General features: G+C 45.5%; 1 protein-coding gene across 20 annotated transcripts; it reads right to left on the minus strand.

Moving 5' to 3' along the window:
• Positions 1-394: 394 nt before the first annotated feature.
• Positions 395-25,476, minus strand: ZNF384 (zinc finger protein 384). 20 transcript variants are annotated; one of them, XM_040573431.1, is made up of 11 exons: positions 25,137-25,268; positions 24,828-24,876; positions 21,032-21,098; positions 20,641-20,881; positions 19,970-20,300; positions 15,145-15,225; positions 7,675-7,899; positions 6,843-7,025; positions 5,953-6,031; positions 5,077-5,235; positions 395-4,910 (listed from the first exon to the last, which is right to left on the minus strand). In XM_040573431.1, the coding sequence occupies exons 3-11, from the start codon at positions 21,095-21,097 to the stop codon at positions 4,635-4,637; spliced, it is 1,641 nt and encodes a 546-aa protein (XP_040429365.1). In that variant the 5' UTR covers position 21,098; positions 24,828-24,876; positions 25,137-25,268; the 3' UTR covers positions 395-4,634. The 20 variants fall into 20 exon arrangements, with proteins under 20 accessions (XP_040429365.1, XP_040429346.1, XP_040429281.1 ...); XM_040573412.1 differs by having other exon boundaries at positions 21,032-21,102; XM_040573347.1 differs by having other exon boundaries at positions 21,032-24,011.

The following is a 25,476-nucleotide window of genomic DNA, read 5'->3' on the forward strand; positions in this document are numbered from 1 at the left end:
AGGAAGACCTGATACAAACTTGAGTAAGTGATAAAGATAATGAGAATAAAGTATTTTCAATTATTTCTACACCACCAACACGAGCCTGGGTAAACACAGAAATAAGAATTTTTCGTTGATGAGGGGGGAAAAAAATAAATCCTGGAATAAAGTGGCACTTCCGAAACTTGATGGGAAAGTCCCTTAATAAAAATCATTGGTTTCTTCCTGGGCAACAGTAAAAATTACAGGAACAGCAGCAAACTGCACAAACACAAGCAATATCTTTGAAATAACTGGTAACAAAAGAATTGTACAGCCTTAAATACACATAGATCCCCATGCTTGGCAACAATTCCAAGAAGGGGAAGGATAGAAGACATTAGAAAACAGCAAATCAAACAAGGTAAGGTGATTTCAAGCACCTTTAACATGTTAAAAAAAAAAAACAAAACACTGCAAGGAACTGTAACTTGCAAGACACTCCCCAAGAAATCCAGCCAGTCAGCAAAATATACTTCCAATTTTCAAAACTAGTTTTCTTAATACAAGACACTGCACCCAAAACAGGTCAATTTTTCAGACTTCGAGGTGATGCATACAAGACAAGATAATAACATGAGCGGAAACAGGCAGTTTTGTCCTGTTCCTGCTGAATATGGGCATGTGGAGGAGAGCCACAAGCAGTAATAAACCTATCCAGAGTCTGTGCTTCACAAAGCCAATTTCCAAAGTGAACAAAACTGTAAACTGAGTTGTCCATAAGAAAAAAATGTAAAACGGAAAAATGTGAATGAAAACTGTTAAGAAAAATTTATTATATGGCCAAAAAAGCTCCAATTCCACAATCAAGGAAGAGGGGGAAACTGGGTAAAAGCTTGTCCTGGGTTCAGTGAGAAAGTCTGTGAGCAAGAAGAAACAATTTAAAAAGAGAGAGAAAAGGCCAAAATATAACACATCGAAAAGAGGAAGGCCAGACAGCAACTGACATAAATTAGGTATTATTAAATAGAGAAAACTGGTAAGGAAAGCTCTGCAGCTAGCAAAACTACAGATAATATGGATTTTGGAACTTTCATTAATTTTTTAAAATAAAAAGTAAACAAATATTACTAATAGTACTGATCCATGCTAAATAAAAATGATTAAATTGCTAGTGACACAGAACAAGGACAATCAGTCAACAAAATATTTCTAATCCCATATTCAGAAAGAAACAGAATGTGGCAGTAGTACGAAAATAGCAACTTCTCTCCAGTACCTTAGTATCAAAGTAGGAAGTTAGACAACATCTGCCGGGGACATATATTTTCAAGTCAGCAAACAAGCAGGAGTCTTTCCAGTTGACTAACAAGCTCTCTAGCCCATTGATTCTAATTTTCATTCAACTTGGGATATCAGAGAAATACCGTAAGACATTCAATGACAGTATTCCCAAAAGGCAAATGAAATGATTCAATGTCAAAATTAGTCTGAGGCAAAATAACGTAAGAGCTGTTGAGATGAAGAATGAATGAATGAAGAATAAAACCTATAATCCAAAGGTTTACAGAATATAGATTTTGTAGAGGAAAAAAAGAAAAAAAAACCTAATTTCATTCTTTGAAGACATCATTATACATTTGGTTTAACAAAGGGGACTGCATAGGTGCAACATACTTAAATTTTTGTAAGGCATTGACCTAGCACCGTAAGTCAAAAAGATTTACTGTACATAATCACATACTAAGAAGATTAAGAAATGACTACTAGCCTGCAAGTCTCAAGAAGAAGCTAATAAAAAGTTGCACTGAATGATGCTTTTCAAGTTAGTGTAGGTCAGATGCAATATAGCATTTTCAACCTGGATCAGAAAGTAAAAAGTAACAACTGATACAGTTTGTGGTTGACAAAACTGACAAAGTGGTGCATAACCTGGACCATCAGTTAAGCTAGGTCTGTTCACACACAATAGACTCTGATATAGACTCACATTAAGTAACCAGGAAGTAAGAACTCAGACCACGCCTGCAGAAAGGGGAAAAATACTATCATGGAAAGCTGAGACTTCAGATGATCTAGGAGTCACACCAGATAAGCAGCTAATGTGAGCTCCAGTAAAACGCTGCAAGAAACGGGCAAATGCAATCCTCTGCAGACTTAAGGCAAAGGGCAGGGCAACCTTGTCCATGGCAATGGGGCTTGAACACTTAATTCTGAAATGAACACGTCTACAAGATATTGAAGAATTTGCCAAGATGTAGAAATAAACGACAAGAATAATTCACAGGCTGGAGGAAATCCCTTACAGTGGAAGACTGAAGGAGTTCCATCTGTTTAGCTTGTCAAGAAGTAGATTAAGAGGTGGTATTACAGTGTTTAAACACCAGACCAGGGGAGAAAGCCCCAATGTGCTCTAAGGGTCTCTGAATCAGTGGGATGGACATACCTGAACTAGTAACTAGAAGCCAAAGCCAAACAAATCCAAAGGCGAAATCAGGCTTAGATATTTTAAAGCAAGAACACAAAGCCCTTGCAGCAGGCTACCAATGGAAGGGATTTGCTGTGTCCCTCTGCCTCAAAATCAAGCCAATCCATTTTGTGAACACGTACTTCAAAAGCGTATTAGTTACTGAGGCTCAGAACAGGATAAATGGGTTGAAATGTCACCTGTAATATGCAGGAGTAAGACGGCTTCTTCTAGCCTAATCTATGGATCTAAAAAACAATCCAACCATTTGCAGCCAACCCTGCTGACTAAGCGCAGAGAAACAGTTCTCTGCCGACGGCTACACAGGTGCAGAGCTCCTCGCTTTCATCGTGCAAACCACAAGGCTGCCCAAAGGCAGGGATGCACTGCTCGCGTTCACACAGCCATTCAGGACTCACCGCAGCGAGATGCTCATGCAGTGTTTTGGTGCGTGGAGAAGGAACACACGTCACAGGGGCAGGGTGCTCGCAGCAGCACCTTCAAGGAGCCTTTTACACCAATTTATTTCTACACAGGGTGGTTAAAAAAAAAAAAAGCCCCTACTGGTTGTTCATACATAAGTCTGGGATTCTATAGGATTTGAGTGCAACACATGCTTTTTCCCTTGCCTTCTCATTCTCTTCCCAGTCAGCCTCCATGATCCAAAGAAACTAAGAAGTGACACACAAGACTAGTAGTCATGTGGACCAAAAAAAAAGGGGGGGGGGGGGGATCTGAAGACGAAGAGAGAGGGAAAAACAAACAAAGATTGAAAATAAAAATTCGCCAGGATAATGCGTTTTATAAACACAGAGATAGAAACAGTTACAGCAAGGACAGAGCGGGCCAGGGGTGGGGAATAGATATTTATATATATATATATATATAAATTCAAGGGGCCTTCAGTTTATTCTTTTGGCTCCCCCTTCTCATTAGATTGGTCTCTCTGTGGGGATCTTCATCCCTTTCTCTCCACTGTCCACCTTTTGGGGATTCTCTCCCATGATCAGGGTCCAGAAGAGGCCACCACTGCCATGTGAGTCCAGCCCGTCTTGGCAAGAGGGAGCCTGGGAGAGCGCTCTGATGGGAGGTGAGCAGAGAAGCTAGCCTTTCCCTGACACCTGCCGGCTCCTTGAAAAGACTGGTCTATTCCTCCTCCTCCTCCTTCCCTTTGGGAAACTGGGGGCAGGACAGGTGTGTAAGAGTCAGAACTGCTGCTGTTCCACCTTTCAGTAAAGGAAGTAGAGAGAAGGGTGATGATTATTTTGGCAGTCTCTTACCCTCCCCTCCATTGCTTTTTGGTTTGTTCTTGATGCCTGCAGGCTTTTCTGAGGAGGTGGGGGGAAGCAGGAGGGAGAGGAGAAGTACAAGCTGCTAGGACATCATCCACAATGGGCAGGAAGAGCAATGAGCAGGAACCCACATTCCTACAGGGCCTTGGCCATGATGCTGCTCAGACAGCTGGGAGAGGCAGCAGCCACTTCAGACAGACTCCTCTCTATTGCTCTCCACTAGGGGAGAAGAAAGAGTGCAACGCTCCAAAGCCCTCAGGCAGTGTAGACACCTGTCCAGCCCAGAGAACAAGCCTCACCTCTCCCCCACACTGGTTTCACCTTCCGCTGTGGAGAAGGTTTCTCCCATCCAGTCCTTGGGGCAGGACAAGCGACCCCTCCTCCCTTTCACAAGCAGGAGGGACAGGAATGGATATTTCTCTCTTAGACACTCAAGGAAATCCTCAAAAATACCCATCCAGCTGTGAACCCTGCCACGTTCTTCTGTGGCCCGCTGAAAACGTGTCCAAGCCCCTGAATGTACAAGGACCATCTCTCCATCCCATCACACCACGCACGTCTCAACACCTCCCCACCCCCTTCACGCACATCCTACAGTGAGAGAGAAGGCAGAACAGGGGCCTTTCTTTGGGTTTGAAAGGAGGGGCTCTTGCATGAGGAAGTGATCCCAGCACAGGAAGGGGGCTCTTGCACAAGGAAGCATCCTCCTACCAGGCAGGCTGTTGCACAGAAGGAGCACCCCCTTGAGACAGGCTGTTGTTCAAGGGGCTGCCATGAACAGGGTTACACGGCCAGAAGAGGCTGTTGCAGGAGGAGAGGCCGGAGACTGTTGCACGAGGAGGGCCGCTGCACAAGCAGTGCCCCGGGCGCAGGCTATGCACAAGAGGCTTTCTGCTCCCTGGGTTGAGGTCTCTCTAGGAGCTGGAGAGGTGCTCCACTTGGATGGCGCTGGTGCTGACAGTGAGGCAGATGTCCTTGTGATGCTCTGAAGTCTTGTAAGGAGTCAGGTCAAAGGAGCACTGAGGGGGAGGGTTGGGTGGGTTAGTGTCTCCAGAAGGGCCCCCTGCTGCCCCACCCCCCTGCGGCTGGAAGTGCTGCTGCTGCTGAGAGGCCTGGGCTTGGGCCTGAACCACCTGCTGCTGGGGGTCAGGGATGTTGTGTTTCCGCATGTGCTTCATCAGGTACGTCTCCTGCAACAGGAAGAACGGCATGAGAGGAGGGGACGGCTTTCACAAAAGCCAAAGCCCACAGGGAGGGATATGACAGCTCACGGGGCTGCTCCCATGGGACCTGAAGGATCGATTCCCTGAGAAGTATTTCCACTTCTGCCACCCCCTCAGGGGAGCAAATACTCACCGAGGTATAGGCCCGGCTGCAGATGGAGCAGGTATAGACCTTGGCGTGTTTCACCGTGTGCGTAGCCAGGTGCACCTCCAACGAGGCAGCATCCGTGTATGCACGGTGGCAGTTGTGGCACTTGAAAGGTTTGTCTTTGTTGTGCTGCCGTCTGTGGGACTGGGGGTTGGCAGCAGGGTGGAAAAAAAGAGAACGCAAGCACAGGTAAGGAAGCGAATATTAACACTGGAGGTTGCTTTACCTCTAACATTCCCTTCCCGTCAGGCTCCAAGTTCCCTAAGCCCCAGTATGCTGAGCAAGGTACACCTGGCTCCTAGCACAGAACAGCTATTTTCCTCCCAGTCCACTACAGCTTTCCCACAGACACCTTATCTTCTCAGCCATATTAGGCATTTGAAGAGCAGAGTCTCTTAACTCTCCACAATCCCCACCTTCTTGCCATTCGGCATTTTCTACAGTTCCCCTCCTCCAGGATATTGCAACAGGACACACCATCTCTGCTTCCCTAAATCCCTATTCTCATGTCCCCCTTTCCATTGTAAAACAAAAACACCTATTACAGAGATTTTATTCCATGTATGAGATTTAGAAAAAGTCTTACCCCAGCTACATTAGAAAACCCTGCAGAACGGATCAGAGGAACTTTAACAAGGTATCACTGCTTGCAAGTCAATCTTAAAATTTTACAGGATGCAACTCCTTATGTGACTTATTTGGGTCACTGTTGCCATGAGAGCCATGAATCTCTCCCCTGTCCAGCACTTCAACAGCTTTTCTGTATTCTTTCACTCTTCCTCCCAGCATTTTCCATCTCCTCCCGCTTGACATCCGTATTTGCCACCCCCACTGTTGAGCAGGGCATGCCCAGTCCCTTACCTGCAGGTTGGAAAGCTGGGTGAAAGCCTTTTCACACCCAGGGTGAGCACATTTGTAGGGTCGGTCCCCGGTGTGGATACTGTCGAGGAGGAAGAGCACAAACAGGAGGCAGTGAGCAAACAGGCAGCGCAGACTGCCAGGGCCTGATGCTGTGATCCAATCTCACAGCTGCTCAGCAGTGCGGGGAAGGGGATGATATTGCCTCCAGATGCTGTTCTACCTGGACAAAGAGAGCTCTGCCCAGCTCCTGTGTCCAGCTAGAAGTTAGAAAAAATATGCATGCAAGCAGAGTTCAGAACGTGACTAGGACTGAGGAACAAGAGCTTAGGAACGCCTGACCAGCTTGGCACGTGGGTCACCTAAGAATGGCAAGGGGTCTGGTGGCCCAGACTCCCTGCTCTAAGCTCAGGAGTCCCACACTGTGACCAAGAGGAATTCATTCTCTTGCTCACACAGTACCGAGAAAACAGCTCTGTTCCTTCTCAGGATACACATTACAACAGTCTTCCCTTCACATTATTGGGGAAATGTGTTCATGTGTCCCTGTCCCCCTGCAATGCCAGGACAAGCTTCCACACACTCAGTCCAACCCCCATGGTGCCAGGATCCCTTACGGCCAATGCCTCTCTCTCTATTGCTCTCTCTCTGTGCCCCCCGCGGTGCAAGACCAAGGATCCCCAGGGACAGCACGTGCCCACCTCTGCCCTGCCGTGGTCAGTGTCTCCTGCGCAGCCTCCACTCCGTCCACTCTGGTGGGTCACCTCCTTCTGTGGGTGCAGCCGGCCGCGTTCCCCGCCCGCCCCCCGCATGCTTGGCGCGCGTGCTCCACAGGTGCATGCCGGCAGCGCGGGGGGGCCAGGGCCAGGCCCCCAGCCTCCTCTGGCCCTTACCGTGTGTGCTGCTGCAGGTGGGAGAGCTGGCGGAAGGCCTTCTGGCAGTAGCGGCAGGTGTAGGGCTTGGCCCCCGAGTGGATGCGGAGGTGCTGGGCCAGGTAGGATGTGTTGGCGAAGCTCTTGGAGCAGTGAGGACACTTGTGGGGCTTGACAATCGCCGTGTGGAGCTTGGAGTGGATCCTGCCGAAGAGGAGGAGGAGCAGCAGCAGTTGGACACGACCGCCATCTGGCTAGTGCTGATGGAATGAGGGCACAAAGGGGGTGGGACAGCACCACGCTATCTGCTACACAGAGGAACTCCAAACACGGCCTGAGCTTGCTCGGTCTCAAACCGTGCTCCCCTTGGATTCAAGAGACCGTGGTCTGTCCGCACCGGGGGAGGATCCAGAGAGAGGAACTATAGAGTTTGGACTGAGGGGCATTGGCAGAGCTGTGTGGGAAGCCTATGGCTGAAATAGCAGGGGGGCTGCAAGCCTGGACTGAGATGTTTGGCAGGACTAGGCTGGGGTGACAGGGAACAGTCCTTCTACGCCCACTCTACTCTCGTGCTGACAAAACCAGTGCTACCTTCTGTCAGAAAACGTCACTCCACTGCAGACACCCCTTAGAGTAAGCAGCACTAACCTCTGCGCACACCCAGCCCCTCACAGTAAATGACAAGTCTTATGTGTCAGATACCACGACTGCCGGTTTGTTGTGTTTGAGATGTGACCAGCCTGTGGAAAACAGCAAGGTCTCCCCAGGTAGTCACCCACTGAAGGTGCTCACAGCATGCTGGGATGACGGCAACATGCAGTGCGGAGGGCCCCCAGCCTCCTCTGGCCCTTACCGTGTGTGCTGCTGCAGGTGGGAGAGCTGGCGGAAGGCCTTCTGGCAGTAGCTGCACGTGTAGGGCTTGGCCCCTGAGTGGATGCGAATGTGCTGGGCCAGGTAGGAGCTGTTGGCGAAGCTCTTGGAGCAGTGAGGACACTTGTGTGGCTTTGTCTCCGTATGGGACTTGGAGTGGATCTGCATCTCCGACTTGGAGTAGAAGGTCAGCGAACACATCCGGCACCTGGGACCGGGGTGAGGGGAAGAGAGAGTGTCATATGGGGCAAGCCCCAATATCTATCAACTCTAACTGGAAGGGGTCTTCCACATTAAGTGAATAAAGGATAGTTTCTGACCATGTGGATCAGGGGAAGTTTCACCTCAGACATTATGCTCAGCTGCAAGTACTCCAGTCCCAGAGGGACAAACTTAAGCTAGGAACTGGCAGGAAAGACCAGACTTATACCTTGCAGCCACACAAGTAAAGGTCTTGGAAGAATCAAAGAGATTAATTTATTAGGCTTACAAGGGAGACAGGGTAGCACTTCGGAAATTTTCCAACAGCAATCTGAAGGGGACAGGAATAATAATTCCCAGACAAAAAACATTTTGTTCATCTATGATTTATTTCAGTCAAAAAAGTTGGAAAACCTGAAAATCCAGGTTAAGGTGTGTCTTCATAATAGAAGTTAATTCCACGTACTGCAAAGTCTGCAAAAGCAGTTATGACCAAAACACTTAACTCTGCTCCCGTTTTTGGGGAAGACATTCACGTATTTGAAGGCAATGCTGAAAATAACAACAGTGCTACTTTCCTAGTGGGTCTCACAAAGATATTCTGCAAATATAATCAGATCTTTCACTGGTTTAATTGGCTTTCACCAATTCTATCTTACTGATGTTTTAAAATGTTTTGTCTAGGAGTTTGGACCCATCTGTTCCCATAAAGATCAGAAACATATTTGGTAACACAGATTCTTTGAACAGGAAGAAGCAGTTGGCATTATCTGCTGTGGATGTTGCTGTTAAAAACTGTTCCTCCATCATGACACCAGGTTGTTAAAAGAAGCCTGCACTGCTATACAATTCAAGATGGTAAGATTTTGTCTCTGTCGTTTTAACCATAGAGGCTGCATCCATTGCTGGCCTTTTATTTTTTCCTTCAAAAGTGTGTGACAACAAGGAGCAGAGTTAAAGTTTCTCTGAATTTAAGTCCTTCCATTTGCAGACTTTTCCATTAAACAAGACAAAATGGAACCTGCACTTGGAACTTCCAGGGTCACATCTGAGGGAAAAATGCCACCTAGAAGACCTCTGTTCTGCCTGCTGTGGTGTGTTGATTATGTTTTTGTCTGGGAATTTCCTTAAGTTTTACCAGTGTTTTAAAAAAATGCCCAGTGACAAAAGTCTCTGCAAGTATTACACACCACAGAGAGCTTATCCTGTTTGTAAACCCACTACGTGTGCCCACATTCAACTATTTCTTTTCCTCCTAGGAGGATACATCATTACATCTACTATTGTGGCTATTTATGTTGGAGCCAGAAGCTTTTATGAAGTGTGCAGTCTAATTAGTGTATGTAATGTAGGCAATATTTATCCAGCACCTACCTTAACTTCCACAGGCCCTTCAAAGCCACAGCTTGATTTTAAGCCATATAACTGGAAGCCGTGCCTCCCTACCAAGCATTCTACCACACACCTGCCATAACATTGTTTCCTTTCCTTTACATTCATTATCACCTCTAACAGTTACTTCCGCATTTCCTACCTTCATCTTTCTCTTATTTCCTTTTAATTGCACAACTGAACACAACATGCAAGCTAAACACATCCTTACATAACTCCCTGCTCTCACATACAAAAATCCTTTCTGGAATCAACAAGCAGAAGCAATTTGGCTGTTTATCCCTAGGTCTGCTAGAGATACAAGGAGTAAGAAGGAACATCGGGATCATCTTTTAGAAAAAGTAGCTTTTGGTTTATAAACCAAATTATCTCCAAACACTTGTCCAGTTTGCTCCAGACTTTCTGAAACATGATAGCTAGACTTGATGACAGTATATGTATTTTGCAGTTATCAAGTCATACTTAAGAGGATGATGACTGTATCCTTGAAAAAAGCAATGCTAGAAAGAACTTTGAAGTAAACACTGAACTGAAAGTACCACTGAGTTACCAAGTCCAGTTCTCTGCTAACGCAAGGAATTAATTCATAACCCCATGCATGACTCTATCAAGCTCCTTCTCAGTGGATGTTTATTGCCAGTATTCTCAATTGAAGTCTGTTCCACAGTGTCACTCCTCTGATGATGAATCATTCAATTGAGAACAAGCTCCCAGTGCGATGTTGTGCTAATATGGCTAAATGAATCAAAGGGGAATAGCAGGTATCATCTTTCTAAGTGCGAATGGTGCAACTATTCTTGCAACAGCATGCCTAATGCTGAAGACTATGTAGTCAACAATTACTGAAAGATCCAGACAAGTTCAGAGAACTTGGGAATGACGGTGTGTGGAAAATCTACTTCACAGAAGAGATTCACTGAGCCCAGTCTATCTTGGTCAGGGGGAAAGGTTAAAAGATAGCTTGGTCAATACCCATATAAATCTATGTAGGGGAAAAAAAAATCAATTACTGTGGGCTTGGTTTATGCAGCAAAGGTACCATGAGATACAATAACTGACAGGATGAGTTCAAAAAATCCAAGAAGAAATAGGATCTTCCAACCATGAGAATAATGCATCTTCGGAACAACACTCCGAGGCTGTGTTATAATCTCAATCACTTGGCACCTACAATTAATATTTTTAGAATTCAGCTACCCGTCAGTTTTGCTAGAGCTTCAACACAACGTTGGGCACTAATCTCTTCTGTGCTGTACGCATGACCATGTATTTTAAAAGTCTATTCCTTTTTGAAAAATTCATGATCTTTACTATGTCATCAAGTCTAAGCAGTCCAACCCATTAAGTGTGTAATAACATAAAGCTATCTACTTTATTTCCCATAATATCTGTGCACCAATTCCTTTACTTATTTACTTTGTTAGGTATCTGCCTTCAGGTCAGAATTTCCCTAGAATAAACTTTAATGAAAAGAAAGAGACTGAATGTCCTTTTCCATTTTCAAAGTAAACGTATAAAAAAGGTATTTCAAAACCTCTCTGGCACCTGCATGAGAATGGAAGATAAATCCGAGTGTTAGAAACAAAACAAACAAACAAACCAGAAAATAAGAACAAAACAAAACCAATCAAACAAGAAACCAACCCTAGTTGTCTGAATTTAGCAGCTGTAGACTTTTCAGTAGTGTTTTTCAAACAACATTTAAAAAAAATCTTGCAGGGACTCGTTTTCCAATAATCTAACTAGCATTAGCCCTGAGAGGGCAAGAATGTTATGTAGCATTAACAAAGTCATAAGTCTTGTTAAGTTAAAAAAGCCCTGGAATACAGCTGAAAGCTGCACTTCAGAGAGTTCTGTATTATGTGGCAGCAGGCATTTTCAATGGAACAAATGATCCATTTAATTAAGGGTTTTGCATTTTGCCTCAGACATCATCAAATATTAAAGGAGAAGATGCAATCAGCCCTCTAGTGGGTAAACATGGATTCAAAAAAATGTTAAATCTATACGGATAATGAGAACATTGCATCTGACACTTGCAATGCTTCAGTGTTTCATTTCAGAGAAATTTTCCTTGCTGGGGATAGGAAAAGTTGGCAGTGCTGCTTGCTAAACATGAACATTGTGCTATGTGAAATAATCTTTTCTTTTTTGTTAATAAACATTTTTGATCTTTTTTCCCCCATCGTGCTTCTAAACTACTACTCCTTCCATTGTATTCTGAGAGCAAGTAACAGAAATGACTGCAGCATTCCCGTTGAGAGCATTATACAACATCCCTACAACTGTTTGTTACGGCTCTGCAAATTTAGCTTAAGAGAACATATTCTTAACAACGCAGAGGTGTATTTCTCCATATAAATAGTTAATTTAATATTCAGCAATATGCTAGAGATCAAAAACAACCCCTTCCAATGTTTATAATCCTTTCTTTTTATAAGGAATCTACAGAAATAAAGTGAGACATAAAAAGAATGTGCATGTTAAGACAAACACCCTCAAAAATCATGAAATGCCAATAAAAGGTGGATGCACAATTCTAATTCTGCACCCATATGAAAGTCATCACGATGAGTCATAAACAAAATTATGCTTACAGCAACTAGACTACAACTCTGAGACACACAGGGCCTTTTTTTTCCACTTTTCATGGAATGTTCCGCCTCATTCATCAGATGCTGTTATGAGATAAAATACCATCTGAAATACCATCTCATAGTAAAATTTGCCTAACATGGATTAACAGCATTTTTCAATCAAGTGCTTAATTAATTGATATCACAGTTGTGAAAACTATGCAAGCTTTTACACAGCCTTGAGGATTCAATTTCCTAGTATCCACTGAGATTGGTCTTAGAATTTAATTGAACCCTTGTTCTTTCTATTAGACTACAAATACAAATACTAGACCACGAGGGTTTTTGTGTTTGTTTTTATAAAAAGCAGATCATGAAGGTGTGAAGTTGAACTAGTTAAGTTTAGGTTCTCAGAGTCAACAGATATTTAGCAAGGAAAGAAATTTACTGCCTTTGCAATGCAGAGTTAATGAAGTAACTAATGCAATCATAGCATAATAATGGATGCACGGTGCATGATAAATGCTGATTTAACCTTCAAACTCCCCAATTTTTTAAAGCTGGAGTTAAACATTTTCTTACTAATGTTTTGTAAGAGACAGAGGGAAGGAGACAGAACATTTAAGAGACACAGCTACAAAACTCGGATAAGACCTAAATCAAGCCTGAGTATAGAAATGCCAAATGAAAGCATATGACAATTGTACCTCTGCTTCTCCAATTCTAGAGTATCACCAAATCACATTAAAAATTTAACGTGCTTCCAGTTGCCAATTTACACTATTGACATGTATACTATCAAATCTATCAGCTACATTGAGATCTGAATCTACTTATTTCCACGCTCCTTCAGTCACTCGGTTGCTTGATAAGGCTACAGAAAACAAATGTGCATCACGCTCTTGGCAAGGCACTGGATTTTTTTTTTTTTTTTTTAAACACCGTATAGCATTTTTCCAGTTCTAGTTTTCTGAGGGGATTCCTGTGTTTTGTCCATTTTTCGAAGATCGTTTGGAAAAATATCAGAACCAGAATTTTGTGGTATTTCAGCACACTTCACAAGTTGCCTGTCTTCTTTTAATCACTTCAGCACTTATGCTTTCAGCAATTGCATTTACCCTCTTTCATCACAGCCTCACACTGGGAGCTCACATGATGTCATTTAGTTCCTAAAAGTCTTTTTCATAGTCATTGCTTTCCAGGATACTGTTTCCTCATTACTAATATTCCTTATCTTTAGATCAAAGGTGTTCAACAGCAGCCAACAGGACACTTCAGAGAATTACAGAATATCCCATGTTGGAAGAGACCCGCAAGGATCGTCAAGTCCAACTCCTGCTCCAATTCTATCCAGGCCTAGTTGGATGGTTGTTTTATATCGTGTCTGAGCATCTAGATTTCGATACCTGACTCTGCGGGAGAAGTCACATGGGTTAATAAACCAAGAAACTAAACCTTCCATTCAGCTGTAATAAAAACACGTTTTGCTTGAACAGTTCTGGCTTAACAACCACGCAGAATTTCCCCTATTTTTCCTTACCTATCCACCAGCACTGCTTCTACCTGTAAATTGTCAGCCACGATTTTCTGTTCGTCTCCAAAATCACTGAACAACATCAAGCCTAAGACCTTCTCTACCAATTTATGAAATCAGTCACCATTAGCAAGAGACCAGCAAAACAACGAAATACAATGAGATGTTTCCTAGTACAGTGATAATACCTAATGCTAAAATTGAAAGAACACAAAAGCCCCATGAGAAAACACTAACAAATTTGGGAGTGCCAGAAGTAAGATCATCTATGTCACCATAATTTGGCTCCGCAATGCAGGCATGTTCTGATACAGCCTTATTGACTGTTTCCACAGAACTGCATCCTTATTATGTTGCACAGATAGATACTTAACAAGCAAGCGTTCAGTATTCTTCATCACCATTGTGATGTGAACAGCCTTGAGCCTTGTCAACCGTACACAATTCCAACCTCAGATTGCAGAATTACTCCTCTGTTGGACCCCCACAGAAGTATCAGTGCTCCTCAGACACTCATTTATTTCCACAACACCCCTGTTTCCCCTGTTTATTTTATTTTTAAGGGGGAGGGAGCAGCAGAAGACAGGGGAGTGAAAAACAATTAGTAAGACATAATTCTGAGTAGCTAACCTGATAGCTGCAAACACTATTTTTCTTTTAAAAGAACTTCATACTGTTTACAGTTAAATCACAGCTCCTGAAAGACTTCTGTGCTGCATATAAGATCCAATGCTTCTGCAAAGCAAAACAGGATCCAACACGTAACAGAGGACTATTCTATGACACTTGCAAAAGGATTATGGTTTTAGGAATACCAAATGTTAATTACTTCAGGATAACTGTCTATGGTCATTTTGAGCCTGCAGCACATGCAAATCCACCGAAAGCTAGACCTAACTCATATATGCACATGCTTCAGGGTATGATTATCTGTAGGCCTGAACCACATGGCTGTAGAATACTGTAGGAAATCTGTGGCAGAGGCAAACTTAGCCTACAGTTCTTCAGACTAGCTGTCAAATGCCTTCCTCAAATCATCCTTCTCTATTCCACAACCCCAAGTCATTTTTATTTTATTTTTGATAAAATTTTTCCTTTCTCTAAGTAATTGTGCAGGACACTGACAGGCCATCACGTATACAATAACTGTAGTCACATAATCAAGGACGTATCAAAGTGCATTGACTCAATAGGGCCAAATTAAGGTGCAATCAGATAGATGAGTGACAGAAGAGTTTTGATGTTCTCTCTCTCCAGTTGAGACTGTAACTGGCCCTTCACTCCCTTGCATACAATCATTCCAACGACATGCAAGTAAAAAGCACTAAAATTAAAATTCATGACTGCAGAATCTTTACTATTAATTCCTTCTGCTTTGTACTACGATGAGCTGAGAACACATGTGCATGCACACACACAGTTACAGCATCTCAGCAGAAGGGAGAGAACTTGCCATAAACCAAGCTTTCACCTTATTATATCCTGAGGCAAATGGTCAGTCTTATTTCTATTTCTAACTTTCAAGCACAGCACTCATATCCAGAGCAAAGCTTATGTGTACAGTGTGTGTAGATATGGAAGTTCATGCACACCTGTCCTCCTTAGTTTTGAGATCATAAGCCAATTTCAACCGAAGCTAAAAAAGGGGTAAGGATTTTAAAGTCACTACAAGTTTCACAAAAATACGCAGCTGGGAAAGATGAGAGACCCTCTTGGAGCCCCCTGCTGAGGGAAAGGCTAGTAAGCTCACCCTTGATTAGACATCAGAGAATCCACACAGGAGAGAGCCGCTGGAAACCAGGCTTCATTAGTTCCGCTGCTCACGGAACTACTTGTTAAAAAAAGCAAACAGAAATTCCAACATGTGGCATCGTACCGACACCCACGTTGGTCATCAGCAATCTTAAGATCCACTGCACAGACCTCTGCCACCACAGCAAGGACAATTAGTGATAGTAATGGTAGTCTGACATCTTTTTCTAGCATTAGAGGGGGATGAGGCTCTTTGCCAGAGGAGGTCACATTCTTGTGCTGACAGTAGAAATACAGCAAAATTTGGGAATATTGGATTTAATATTTCTAGGCTTTGGAGGGAATGTGGTCAAACTTTCTGCCTAATACTTCAAACTTTATTCTCCCTTTGCCCCTAGCCTTTCAGCCTGTTGCAATCCTCTCTTTCCAGCACCAAGACCCAGTCCCACGTTCTTTACCCACGTGCCCCAGCTTCATCCTCCATTGCAGCGTATATTCAAGTTTTAGTTCTCATAGTTAAAATTTGTGTCCTCTCCCTCATAGTTCTATTTGTCTGTCCACATCCCATGCTCTTGTCCCCATCTGTTCCATTAATTCTAGACACCTATTCGTTTTCCAGCCCCTAGATCATCTGCTCTTTCCCCATCTTCTCAGTCTTGGCCCTTCCTAGCTTCTCTCAGTCACCTCTCCCTTTCAAACAGGCTCTCCATCATACCCTCTGGTTTGTAGCCTCTAGTCTTTTCTTCTGTTTCCCGTCTCTGCTCTACCAACTTTCTAGACTTCCTAGACACAATCAGCTCTAGGTCCTAGCCATATCTCACTCTTGTCCCTACTGCATTTGAATCAAGCCTTCTTTCACCTTGCCGCTGAGCCCATTGGAGGGGGGAGGGTTACTGTAAACGCGGGCATAAGGACTCCCTTCTGAAGCAGAAGGGGGAGTTGTGACTGAAGGGAAAGCGTGCTTGGCCCTTCAGCATTAGAAGATGCTTATCACTGCAGAGAGAGTACACGAGTAGCCCAGCCTCACATAAAGGTCTAGAGGTCAGAGTGTATTTACTTCTTCTGTGGAGATGGACAGTCTGGTCAGTGCCCGGAGTCATGCAAGCCTCAAGTAACATCAAAGAGGATATAATAATCTTTGCACATTTCAACTACTGAAGTATAAAGCTTCTCAAGGCATGCCTAACAGACTTTTTTTTCAAAGCTTACAACTTGGCCAAATTTGGCCACATTTTAACAGATATTTGTGGCTTAGAAAAGCCATAATCACCTGACTTCAAATCTAGGGAAAAAGATAAAAATGAGAAAGTCACTAAAGAACAACATTAAATCCAGTATAGGGCAGGAAAAAAAAAAAAGGCTGAAAATGAGCTATCTAAGAACATGCCCACCTGCTGTATTCAAGCCACTGGCTCCTCTTGTGTCCCTAATCTCCTCAACAGGTCCTCTGCCTGGCTTTTCCCCCTTCCACAGCTCATTTATCTTTGTTTCTCGCTAAGCCTTCCAGGGCTTCTGCACACTTTTTCTCCCTGGACACACCACAGAAGCTTATGTCCCTTAGCTGCTTACTGTTTTCCAAACCAAAACACCCTGATTTTCCCACACCCTACTGAAAGTAAGTGAACTCACAAATGAAGGTGGGAAACAGAGAGCTCGTTGGTCACAAGTATCACAGCAAGGCTCTTCTCAAGGCAAGAACTTTGCTCTTGGTGTACTAGGTTCAGAAGCATAGCTTGCAAAGTCATTCCAGATTAAGAACTGGAGCCTTTACAAAAAAACTGATGATCTGGAACAGATAAGCTGAACCATCATTTAATCAGCCTTGTCTAACACGTCACACCACAAACTTCAAGAAGTGCATATGTACAACCACTAAAACAGTGCTAAGAAATGATACTACTCTCTCCAGGATTCATGCTCTCTCTCTCCCTCAGCATGTTTTAAAATTCTGATGAGAAACCATGTGCTTTGCACACTGCCTGTTTCTAGAAAGATGTTCTCTCGATGATCTTGTTTTCCACAGAAAAAGTAAGTTCCACAAGGATGTCAGGGAAGATTAATAAAGTTGACAATGAATCCAGACAAGACTGAAGTGACATTACTCACGAAGGAAAATGCTTCACAGAACAGATTCAGATGCTGTCCCCTTCAGGTATGAGCATTTTTCTAATATCACAAAGCAAAGCACCAAGGACTGTGCCAGACTGATCCTAAGGCTAGGTGTCCAAGATCTGCAAGCAACACCTCAATTAGCAAAAGCTTCACACCTTTTCTTATAAAGAAAAACCTAGTCATAAAAGATTCTTGCACCAATTTCACAGCAGACTAATTCACTTCTTAAGATGTTAGAGCAGCAAAACACCGTCCATTTGCTGGCACAGGAATCGCTACATTCAGCGGACTGATCTGCAATGGGGGTACCATCTTTGTGCTCCAATCCCTTCAAAACCTGCCCTCACTGCTACCTGTTCAAGGCCTTGCTCTGCCTTCACCAATACACCAGGAGTCTGGAGTTCGGAACATCAGACACCTGCTCTGACACCCACAGCAAGACAGCTCATAGGATTTAGAAAGAAAGAAACAAACAAAAAAATCAAATTGACAAAAGCTTTCCAGGCTTTAGGAATAAGCTATTAAAAAATAAATGGATTGATCAATATAGTAAACTCCTTCCAGGCATCTGACTAGATTGTCTTTAGTGCATCACCATGAGAATCAATGAAATCATACAAACATATCCACATGTATACCACAAGCAACTCCTCCTTCAGCCTGAGAAGGGAGCAGCAGACAAACCTCACACGGTCTTAATTTAGCTAGTATACGTCTGCATATTATAGTAATGGGAACTACCCAAATTATCATAATCTAGAATACAGATGGAACCCAGGAGTCCTCAAAGTTTTAACTTGCAAGTCTATTCATATGCATATTATGTACAAACTGTATTGCAAAGATTTTCTCTTCCACAGCTGCAGAACACGACAGCCTTTTCTTTTATTTTTGAACAATTATTTTTAGTTCCAAACTTGCACAAGGAAAGCATCAAAGAGAACACCCCAAGGAAGGCAGAAATACTCTTTGGTGGTCTTCAATAAATACCAATTTAGTTATCTTGCACCTTAACAGTGCCCAGACGAAGTCTGGGTTGGGATGGGGGCTGGATGAAGAGGCAGAGGTACCACACTTGGACTAAAGATGAAGACAGAAAATCTTCCTGATGACATGCTCCTACATATAAACTCATTTTTTTTCCCATGATCAGTTACACAGACTGTGCATGTTCATGAAGTTTCTGCTGAGTCACTCCACCTGGTCATTGGCATTTTTTTTTTTTCCAAACTTACAAGTAAACAAGGAGCTATAATTAAAGCTTTGGTTCAGCTTTAATTCTAGCATTCACTGCCAATTGTGTCCCCTGTAAATACATATTTAACAACCTAATTAGCAACCCAGACTGTAAGCAGCTTGAGTGTGGAATTGTGGCTAGGGCCCAAAATAAATGGTGGGATTACAAATAGCAGGCTACCTAACACTCCTACCCTTCTTCACCATACGCTGATTATATTTTCAAAGTGGAAAAACTGGGACATTGGGCAAGAGAATAAAAAGGCTGATCCAAGCTCTGGTTTTGAAGCTATTTAACTGCATTGATTTAAAAATACAAACATTTTTTTTAAATGCTATAGTTAAAAATGAAACAGTGCCTGCGGTGGATGCACTGATTCTGTGTAGGTGCCTTCGTATTGTTACTCTTATTCCAGAAACGTAGCTAAATCTACCGAAAAGAAAAAAAAGGTCTAGGATGGTTAAGGGGAAACGGCCTGCCTCAGAAGGATTCATGGGCACATAGTAGGGAAGCGAGAAGAACGAGGAACCCATCTCCTCCTTGTTTTCACCTAGCTACTAATTTGTCTCTTATTGATCTTGATCATCCTTGAGAAATGCCCATCGCTGAATCACCCGCACTTGCTCCTGCTTCCCAACCAACAGACTATCGCATTGCTTCCCTTGCTTTCCTAGCACTCAGCTGCTCTGTCCAGTTCCCACCTTCTCAGAAACAACCACTCTCATTACCCTCTGCTTTAAGCATTCCCTCCTAGCTAATCTCTCCCCCATTCCCAGGACTCAGAGGTAGAAGTTCCTAAAGCCACATCCCTCCAAGCTCAGAAACCCAACTTCAGGGCTCAGAACACTCTCCCCTCTCATCCATTACCTTTAGGGCTTAGAAGCACCCTTATACCCAATTCAGAAATGTACTTTTTCCTGTTTTGTTGGGAATGTTGGAACAGGAGGAGAGCACATTGGGCAACGAACACAGGAGCAGGCACTATCACCACGGTTCACTTCCAGCTCTCTGTGCATCCAGTCTAGGGTATTTATACTGGACAGACTGGAGTCCTACTTCAGGGGCACCCCAGTACACTAGGGCTTTCAACTGCACCAGAAGTGCTCCAGTTGCACCAAACAGCGCTGCATTCTGCAGTACGCCAGCCATACTACCCGGCTGTGGCATCAAGGATATATGGCTCAGCCTCCGTAAGACCCTGGTCGTTAATCAACCTAGCAATATTAACATCTGTACATTTTGGAAATTGAGGTTGTCCACTAAGGAGGTCCTTAGTTTTGGGTCAACCCACTGGTTTGCAAACATTCCCGATTAGAAAGAAAACTCAACTCTCCCTGCATCTGAAAGCTTCTCTGCTCAGGGACTCCACAGGGAAGAGGCCAAGATCTCTTCTTCCCTGCGTAAGCCTCTGAAGGGCTGAACACACCCCCAACCCCATGCAATGTTACAGTCATGGTTTAACCCTGCTCCCCACCTGTATGTCTTGCCATCCTTGTGCTGGTCCTCATCATCCTCGTTTGACAGCACAAAGGGGTCGCTCATCTCTGGCAGCCCCGACTCCTGCAATCGTTTCTTCTTCCGGCCCCGAGGCGGTTTGGGGGCAACTCCCCCACCCCCGCCACCCCCAGCACCTTCGGAGAGGGTGGTCGTCCCCTTCTTGGACAGGTCAGGCACCACCTGGAGGGCTGCCTGGGAGCCAGGGGGTAGCGCAGAGACAATCATGGGAGCTGAGATGGGAAAGGTTTGTGCAGAGGTGGCTGTGGTCACTAGGGAACCTGATGGGGAAGTTATCACCAGACCAGGACCTGCAAACAAACGAAGATGGAAGTCAGGTGTTACATCTCCAATGGCGCCCAACCTCCTCACTTCACAGAAGGAAGCTTTATACGCCTGCTTTCAAACACAACCCAAACAGAAGAGAACAAAGAGTAGCCCAAAACATTCCCGGTCTCCACTGCTGGAAGTCAAACTTCAGCACAGAGGGCAGGTGCACAGACTGCCCGGAGATTCGCCGTGAAACCACGGCCAGGGCCAAGGCAGTCCACACCATCGCAGATGCTCAGAATAACCCCGGCCCGAAAAGGACTCCCCAGGACTCCCTGCCACCCCTACCCCCCTGCTGCAGGCGTCTCTGGAGTCCCCTACCTGCCGTCATGAGCCCAGCAGACTGCACTGGCACCACGGTGATGTTCTGAGTCACAGGGGCTTGGCTGTGTGGTGTCAGCTGCTCTGGCTTGGTGTCTGAGTCCATGGCGATACCAGTGGGTAGGGCCACGGAGGTGGGTACTGTCAGCAAGGCGGGGTAGTGGGGGGGAGCCAGGCTGCAGCCCTTCTCTGTGGGCAGTAGCTGCTCCTTCATCTTGTTAATGAACATGGTGTTCTCAATCTAAAAGGGTGGGGAGAACGGCTTTTAGAACGCTGTGCCACAGCTTCTCCCAGCAGTTGGCTGAGCAAGAAAGGCAACAAACGTGTATCGCGCTTGGACTTCTAGTGGGAAGCGAGGCCAGCATAACGGGTTGGAAGACAACGGTCTTACCTGTCCCGAGACGGTGGGCACTGCTGGCCAGAAGTACGGGGAGGAGTTGAAATGAGATTCTTCCATCCTAGCTGGGCACAGGGGGGAAGAGGAAGGGGGAAGGGAAGAGGAATGGAGGAGAAGGAAGACAGACAGACGCACACACACACACATACACAAAAGGAACATTAAACCCAAAAAGACTCCAACAGGGAACTGACTCAGTCTGATGCTGCGACAGTTCCTTAATCTCCCCGTTCTTACTTAAGCAACTGCTCCCCACTTTTGAACTATCTGCCCAAATCATGTTATTTTTCAGAGAAAAAGATGTCTGCTATTCCCACAGGCTTGGGTCCACCTCAAATGCCTCTTACCCACCAGTCCTCCATGCAAAAAAAGACTACATCTGACCCAAAACACCTCTAAGATTCCCCAATTATCCTCTACCCAAGTACATGCCATAAATGATGAAGTCTGTGCATCTGCATCCAGGCAAACACAGCTGAAAAACATTTTTCACTGTCACAGACAGTCTGACCCCACAAGCAGTGAAAGTTTTGGACCCTGCCTGTCCCTCCACCCCAGCTCACTAAGAACCCAGATGCAGCAAGGGCACATTAGCATTATGTTACACAGGAAGAAGGACAGGCAGAGAGAGGGAAACAGACTTGCCCGAGGTAACAGACAGCCACAGCAGACCAAGAAGTAAGACCTAGGGCTCCTGACTTCCCACTGCCCACTGCTCTGACCACTCCAGTCCGACTCTTGGAAGAAGATTGGAGATGTCGCTCAATGTTCCTGACAGACCAGATCCTCCTCTTTCATCCAACCAGACTGCACAGTGGGGAAACAACCTGACTGCCCCGCTCCTGAGATACCGTACTTCCAAGTGAGATCACAGAAGGGCTCTCTGTTCCTCGCTTCAGTTCTGTCTTTGGGACAAGGTTCTGTAGGATTCCGTCCCCAGTCAGGTGCCCGTGGCTCTATCTCAACTCTCCACAGACCAGTTAGACACCAGAAGATAGCCGTCTGAAGACAGAGGCTTAATCTCTTAGGAACACCTGGCTGAGGAAACCTAATTCACCAGTCCTTTCCATTCTGATCCTCTCATTCCTCTGTGCAGTATCATTAGCAATCAAAGTTTGCAACGCTCTGAAAACGCTACTGAAAACCTCAAGAAATTCACAAAACGGTATTTTCTGAAGTAGAAGAGGTGCCGATTCCTTAACAAATATGGCAAAACTGATGGGTACAACAAACGCGATAAAAACTCTGCTCAACGAACGCTATGCAGGGCAGAGCAAGCTGCTTAGAGAAAACAAACACTGCAGGTTTCTCATGCAGCTATCTGCAAACAGCACCAGTCCTATTTCTGTTGTGATGTGGCAGTAGTCTAATTAGTGAGTAAATATTGTTTCTGAAGGGCCTATCCCGAGCATCAGATAAGCTGAGGAGCATGCCCCGAGTAGCACGAAACCCTTACTTTCCAGGAGTATATTAGGACAGAATAAATACATGAGGAATTGCTGCATGTGAGCCAAAATGCAAAGGCAGTTTTCCTCTATGTAGAGTAGCAGTATTTAAATGAACCAAATTACCTGTTAATTTTGTTTTTATGAATTGCTCACACAACAGCAAAGCCAAGTATTCCTGCCTCACTTGCTCACTACAAATCAACCAACAAACCCACTTAAGGATGAATTATTTACCTTGCATCAGTGGCATGCATTCAGACTGCTTGCTGCCTGACTGAATTACTCTGGATTTACATTGCTGTGATTCAATCAGAATCCGATGGGGCAGGTATCTTAGCTTCCTTTAATTTCTTTTCTGAGCCAGATTAATTAAGTACTCTGCCCACAACAAGGCCCTATATATCTAACACTTAAGTACATGACTGTTTTCTTCCACAGGATGGGCATACATACAGAGATAAGGCCTTCCTTAGCAATTGAGCCCCTGAATCAAGAGGGATTTTTTTTTGTTTGGGATGTCAAGGGGGTTGTTGTTGTTGTTTTAAATGAGTAAGCCTCTATTTGCCCAGCTTCCACATCAAAAAATAAAGACAAACCTAAGCAAACCTGACTTCGCGAAAACAAAGTCTCATATAATAATCACACGCTTGTTTTTCAAATAAGCTTTGTAATCGTCCAGTCTCAGATTCCTTGGATTCAACTGCAAAGCTTAGGAGTAAAACAGAAAGATGACAATTTAAACAAAAACCTCATAACTACTTTCTTATTTAAAAAGTATGAAAGGCAACTCCATCTTCAAACTGTAAAATTCAAACTAGCACAGGCTGGGGCACTCAGTGGCCTCCTGATTCTACCTTGTCCCGTCAGAACTTGACAAAGCACCCAACTTTTGTTCACTTTGCTTTGCAAAATGTTTTTTAAAAAAAAAAATCAAAACACACAAAAAACCCACCACCAACAAAACGGTTTGTATTAATTCTCCAAAGATGACTACTCTGTTTTTACTAAGCTTTCTTAGAATCCGTCTCCCCACCCAGCAGTCTTCACGCTTGAATAGATGTCAGGCCTCAAAAAAATCAGCTTGAAAGACTGAAGTGTAATGAAGTTATAAGAATGTGGAGAAAAAGGAGAAACGGTGTAAGAGTCAAAGCTTTCATGCAATCTCACTGGCAAGCCAATCTTCCAAAGGGAGAAAACAAAGATGAAGATCCTTGCACCAACCTACTGTCCTAATACCCGCAGATGTCCCTCCCCTATCCCACTTTTAGGCTGAAGGATGTTTCAGAAAACATGCACCCCTATCCACAGCCCCCACTTTACCACCGCTCACACTTACTTTACCAGAACTCTGCTCGTAACCCTTCCAATTGCTCTATAACTATCACACATGGGCTGGAGCTTCAACCCTGTACCACAGCGTGTTCCCACTGCGGTGCCTTCATCATCCCAGCTTCCACAAACAGGCCAGAGATGGGACCTTCTTCCTACGCACCAGTCTAGTATCAGACAGATGTCAACGTACCCTCCTGATATAAACCAAAAACACCTTCTATGTACAGACCACAAATTTACATACACCAAATAAACAACCGAGTGAACCAGGGAACTCACAAGGGACAAGGAACCTGAAGTTTAGCTCTCAGAGTATTTCACAGAACCGCATACTTAACGTGCTGGGCTTATACTTCTTTGCAGGATCATCACTTTAATCATAAACACACAGACAAAAGCACGTGCAAGTACACGGTGAGGTAGAGGCTGCGTTTCTGGAAGGCACAATCAAGGTTGGATACGCAGGTATTTAGAGATTAAGTTGTAATGTGGTTTTTTTTATTCTCCAGACACCTGACGTTTATCTTCTAGGCAGTTTTCAGGTGATAAAAGGCCCTGAGTGATTTAAGTTGTCATTTTATGTCTGTGCAAGTAACAAGGAGTAACTCGTCGGTAACGAGGAGGTTTTAGGCTTAATCGCTGCAAAATACTGAGGATGCCCACACGGGATATTGGATCAAATGGAAAAACGCCTCCAACTAAGTTCCTAAGCGCCAAGAAGTTCGAGCACTGCCGCGTCTTTAGACCAAGCCCACCTGGATGCACACCGGGACCCCCCCCCCCAACGTAACACCCGAGGCCCTGAGCCCCAAACCCCGAGCTCGATGAGTTCGGAGCCGCCCATGCACCGCCCCCCCCCCCCCCCCCCACCCCCCCCCCCCCCCCCCCCCACGCCCAGCGGCCCCCCTGTGAGACCCCCCGGGGCTGGGGGTCCCCGCACCCCGTCCCGACGCCCCCCACCCCACCCCCCGGGGGCGAGGCTGACTCACGGTGCTGCGGGAGCTCCTTACCCCTCTCACTCTCCCTCCTCTCGCATCTCTCCTCCTTCCAGGGCCGGCTCTGCGAACAAACCGCCAGCGTTACGGGGGCGGCCGGGCAGACAGACAGACGGCCCGCCAGACGGACAGGCAGACGGACAGGCAGGCAGGCAGCCCGCCCGCCGCTTCCGCTTCCGGATCGCCTCACGGCCGGAAGCGCGGCCCCACCGTGCCGCCCGCCGCCTGCCCCTCACCCGGCGGATTTTCACCGAGCGCCTCCCACCCCCCCCCCCCCCCGCAGCGCCCACCCCGACCCCGGCTCCTCCGGCGGAGCCTCCTCACCGGAAAGAGGGGAGCGGCGGTGCCGCTTCCGGGTCAGCAGCCCGAGCTCTTCCGGGGGCGCGGAGCGGGGCGGGATGGCGTCACCGCCGGCTCCGGTCGCGAGGGGGCGGGGCCGCGGCGGTCGCCGGCACGGGGACGCTCCCCCTCCCCCTCCCCCCACCCCCCCGCCCGCCGCGGCGGGGCTGCGAGCGGCCGGGCCGGAAGCGCGCGGAGCTTTACCGGAAGCGCCGTGTGGCGGCGGCGCGCGCGGGGAGCGGCGGTTGGCGGCAGGGCGGAAGTGGCGGCGGCGGCGGCGGGCGGCGGCGGGCGGCGCGCGCGCGCGGCGCTTCCCCCCCAAGCC

Source organism: Cygnus olor, chromosome 1 (assembly GCF_009769625.2).
Source record: "Cygnus olor isolate bCygOlo1 chromosome 1, bCygOlo1.pri.v2, whole genome shotgun sequence".
NCBI lineage: Eukaryota > Metazoa > Chordata > Aves > Anseriformes > Anatidae > Cygnus > Cygnus olor.

Bases quoted from the DNA above. Each gene is read 5' to 3' on its own strand.
- ZNF384 (XM_040573347.1), bottom strand. From the start codon at position 21,199: ATGTTCCTTTTGTGTATGTGTGTGTGTGTGCGTCTGTCTGTCTTCCTT. The intron at 7,900-15,144 runs GTGAGCTTACTA...CCCCGGTCCCAG, and splicing joins TCTCTGATGTCTAATCAAGG to GTGCCGGATGTGTTCGCTGA. The intron at 5,236-5,952 runs GTAAGGGACTGG...GCCAACCCCCAG, and splicing joins CCCAGCTTTCCAACCTGCAG to TCCCACAGACGGCAGCACAA.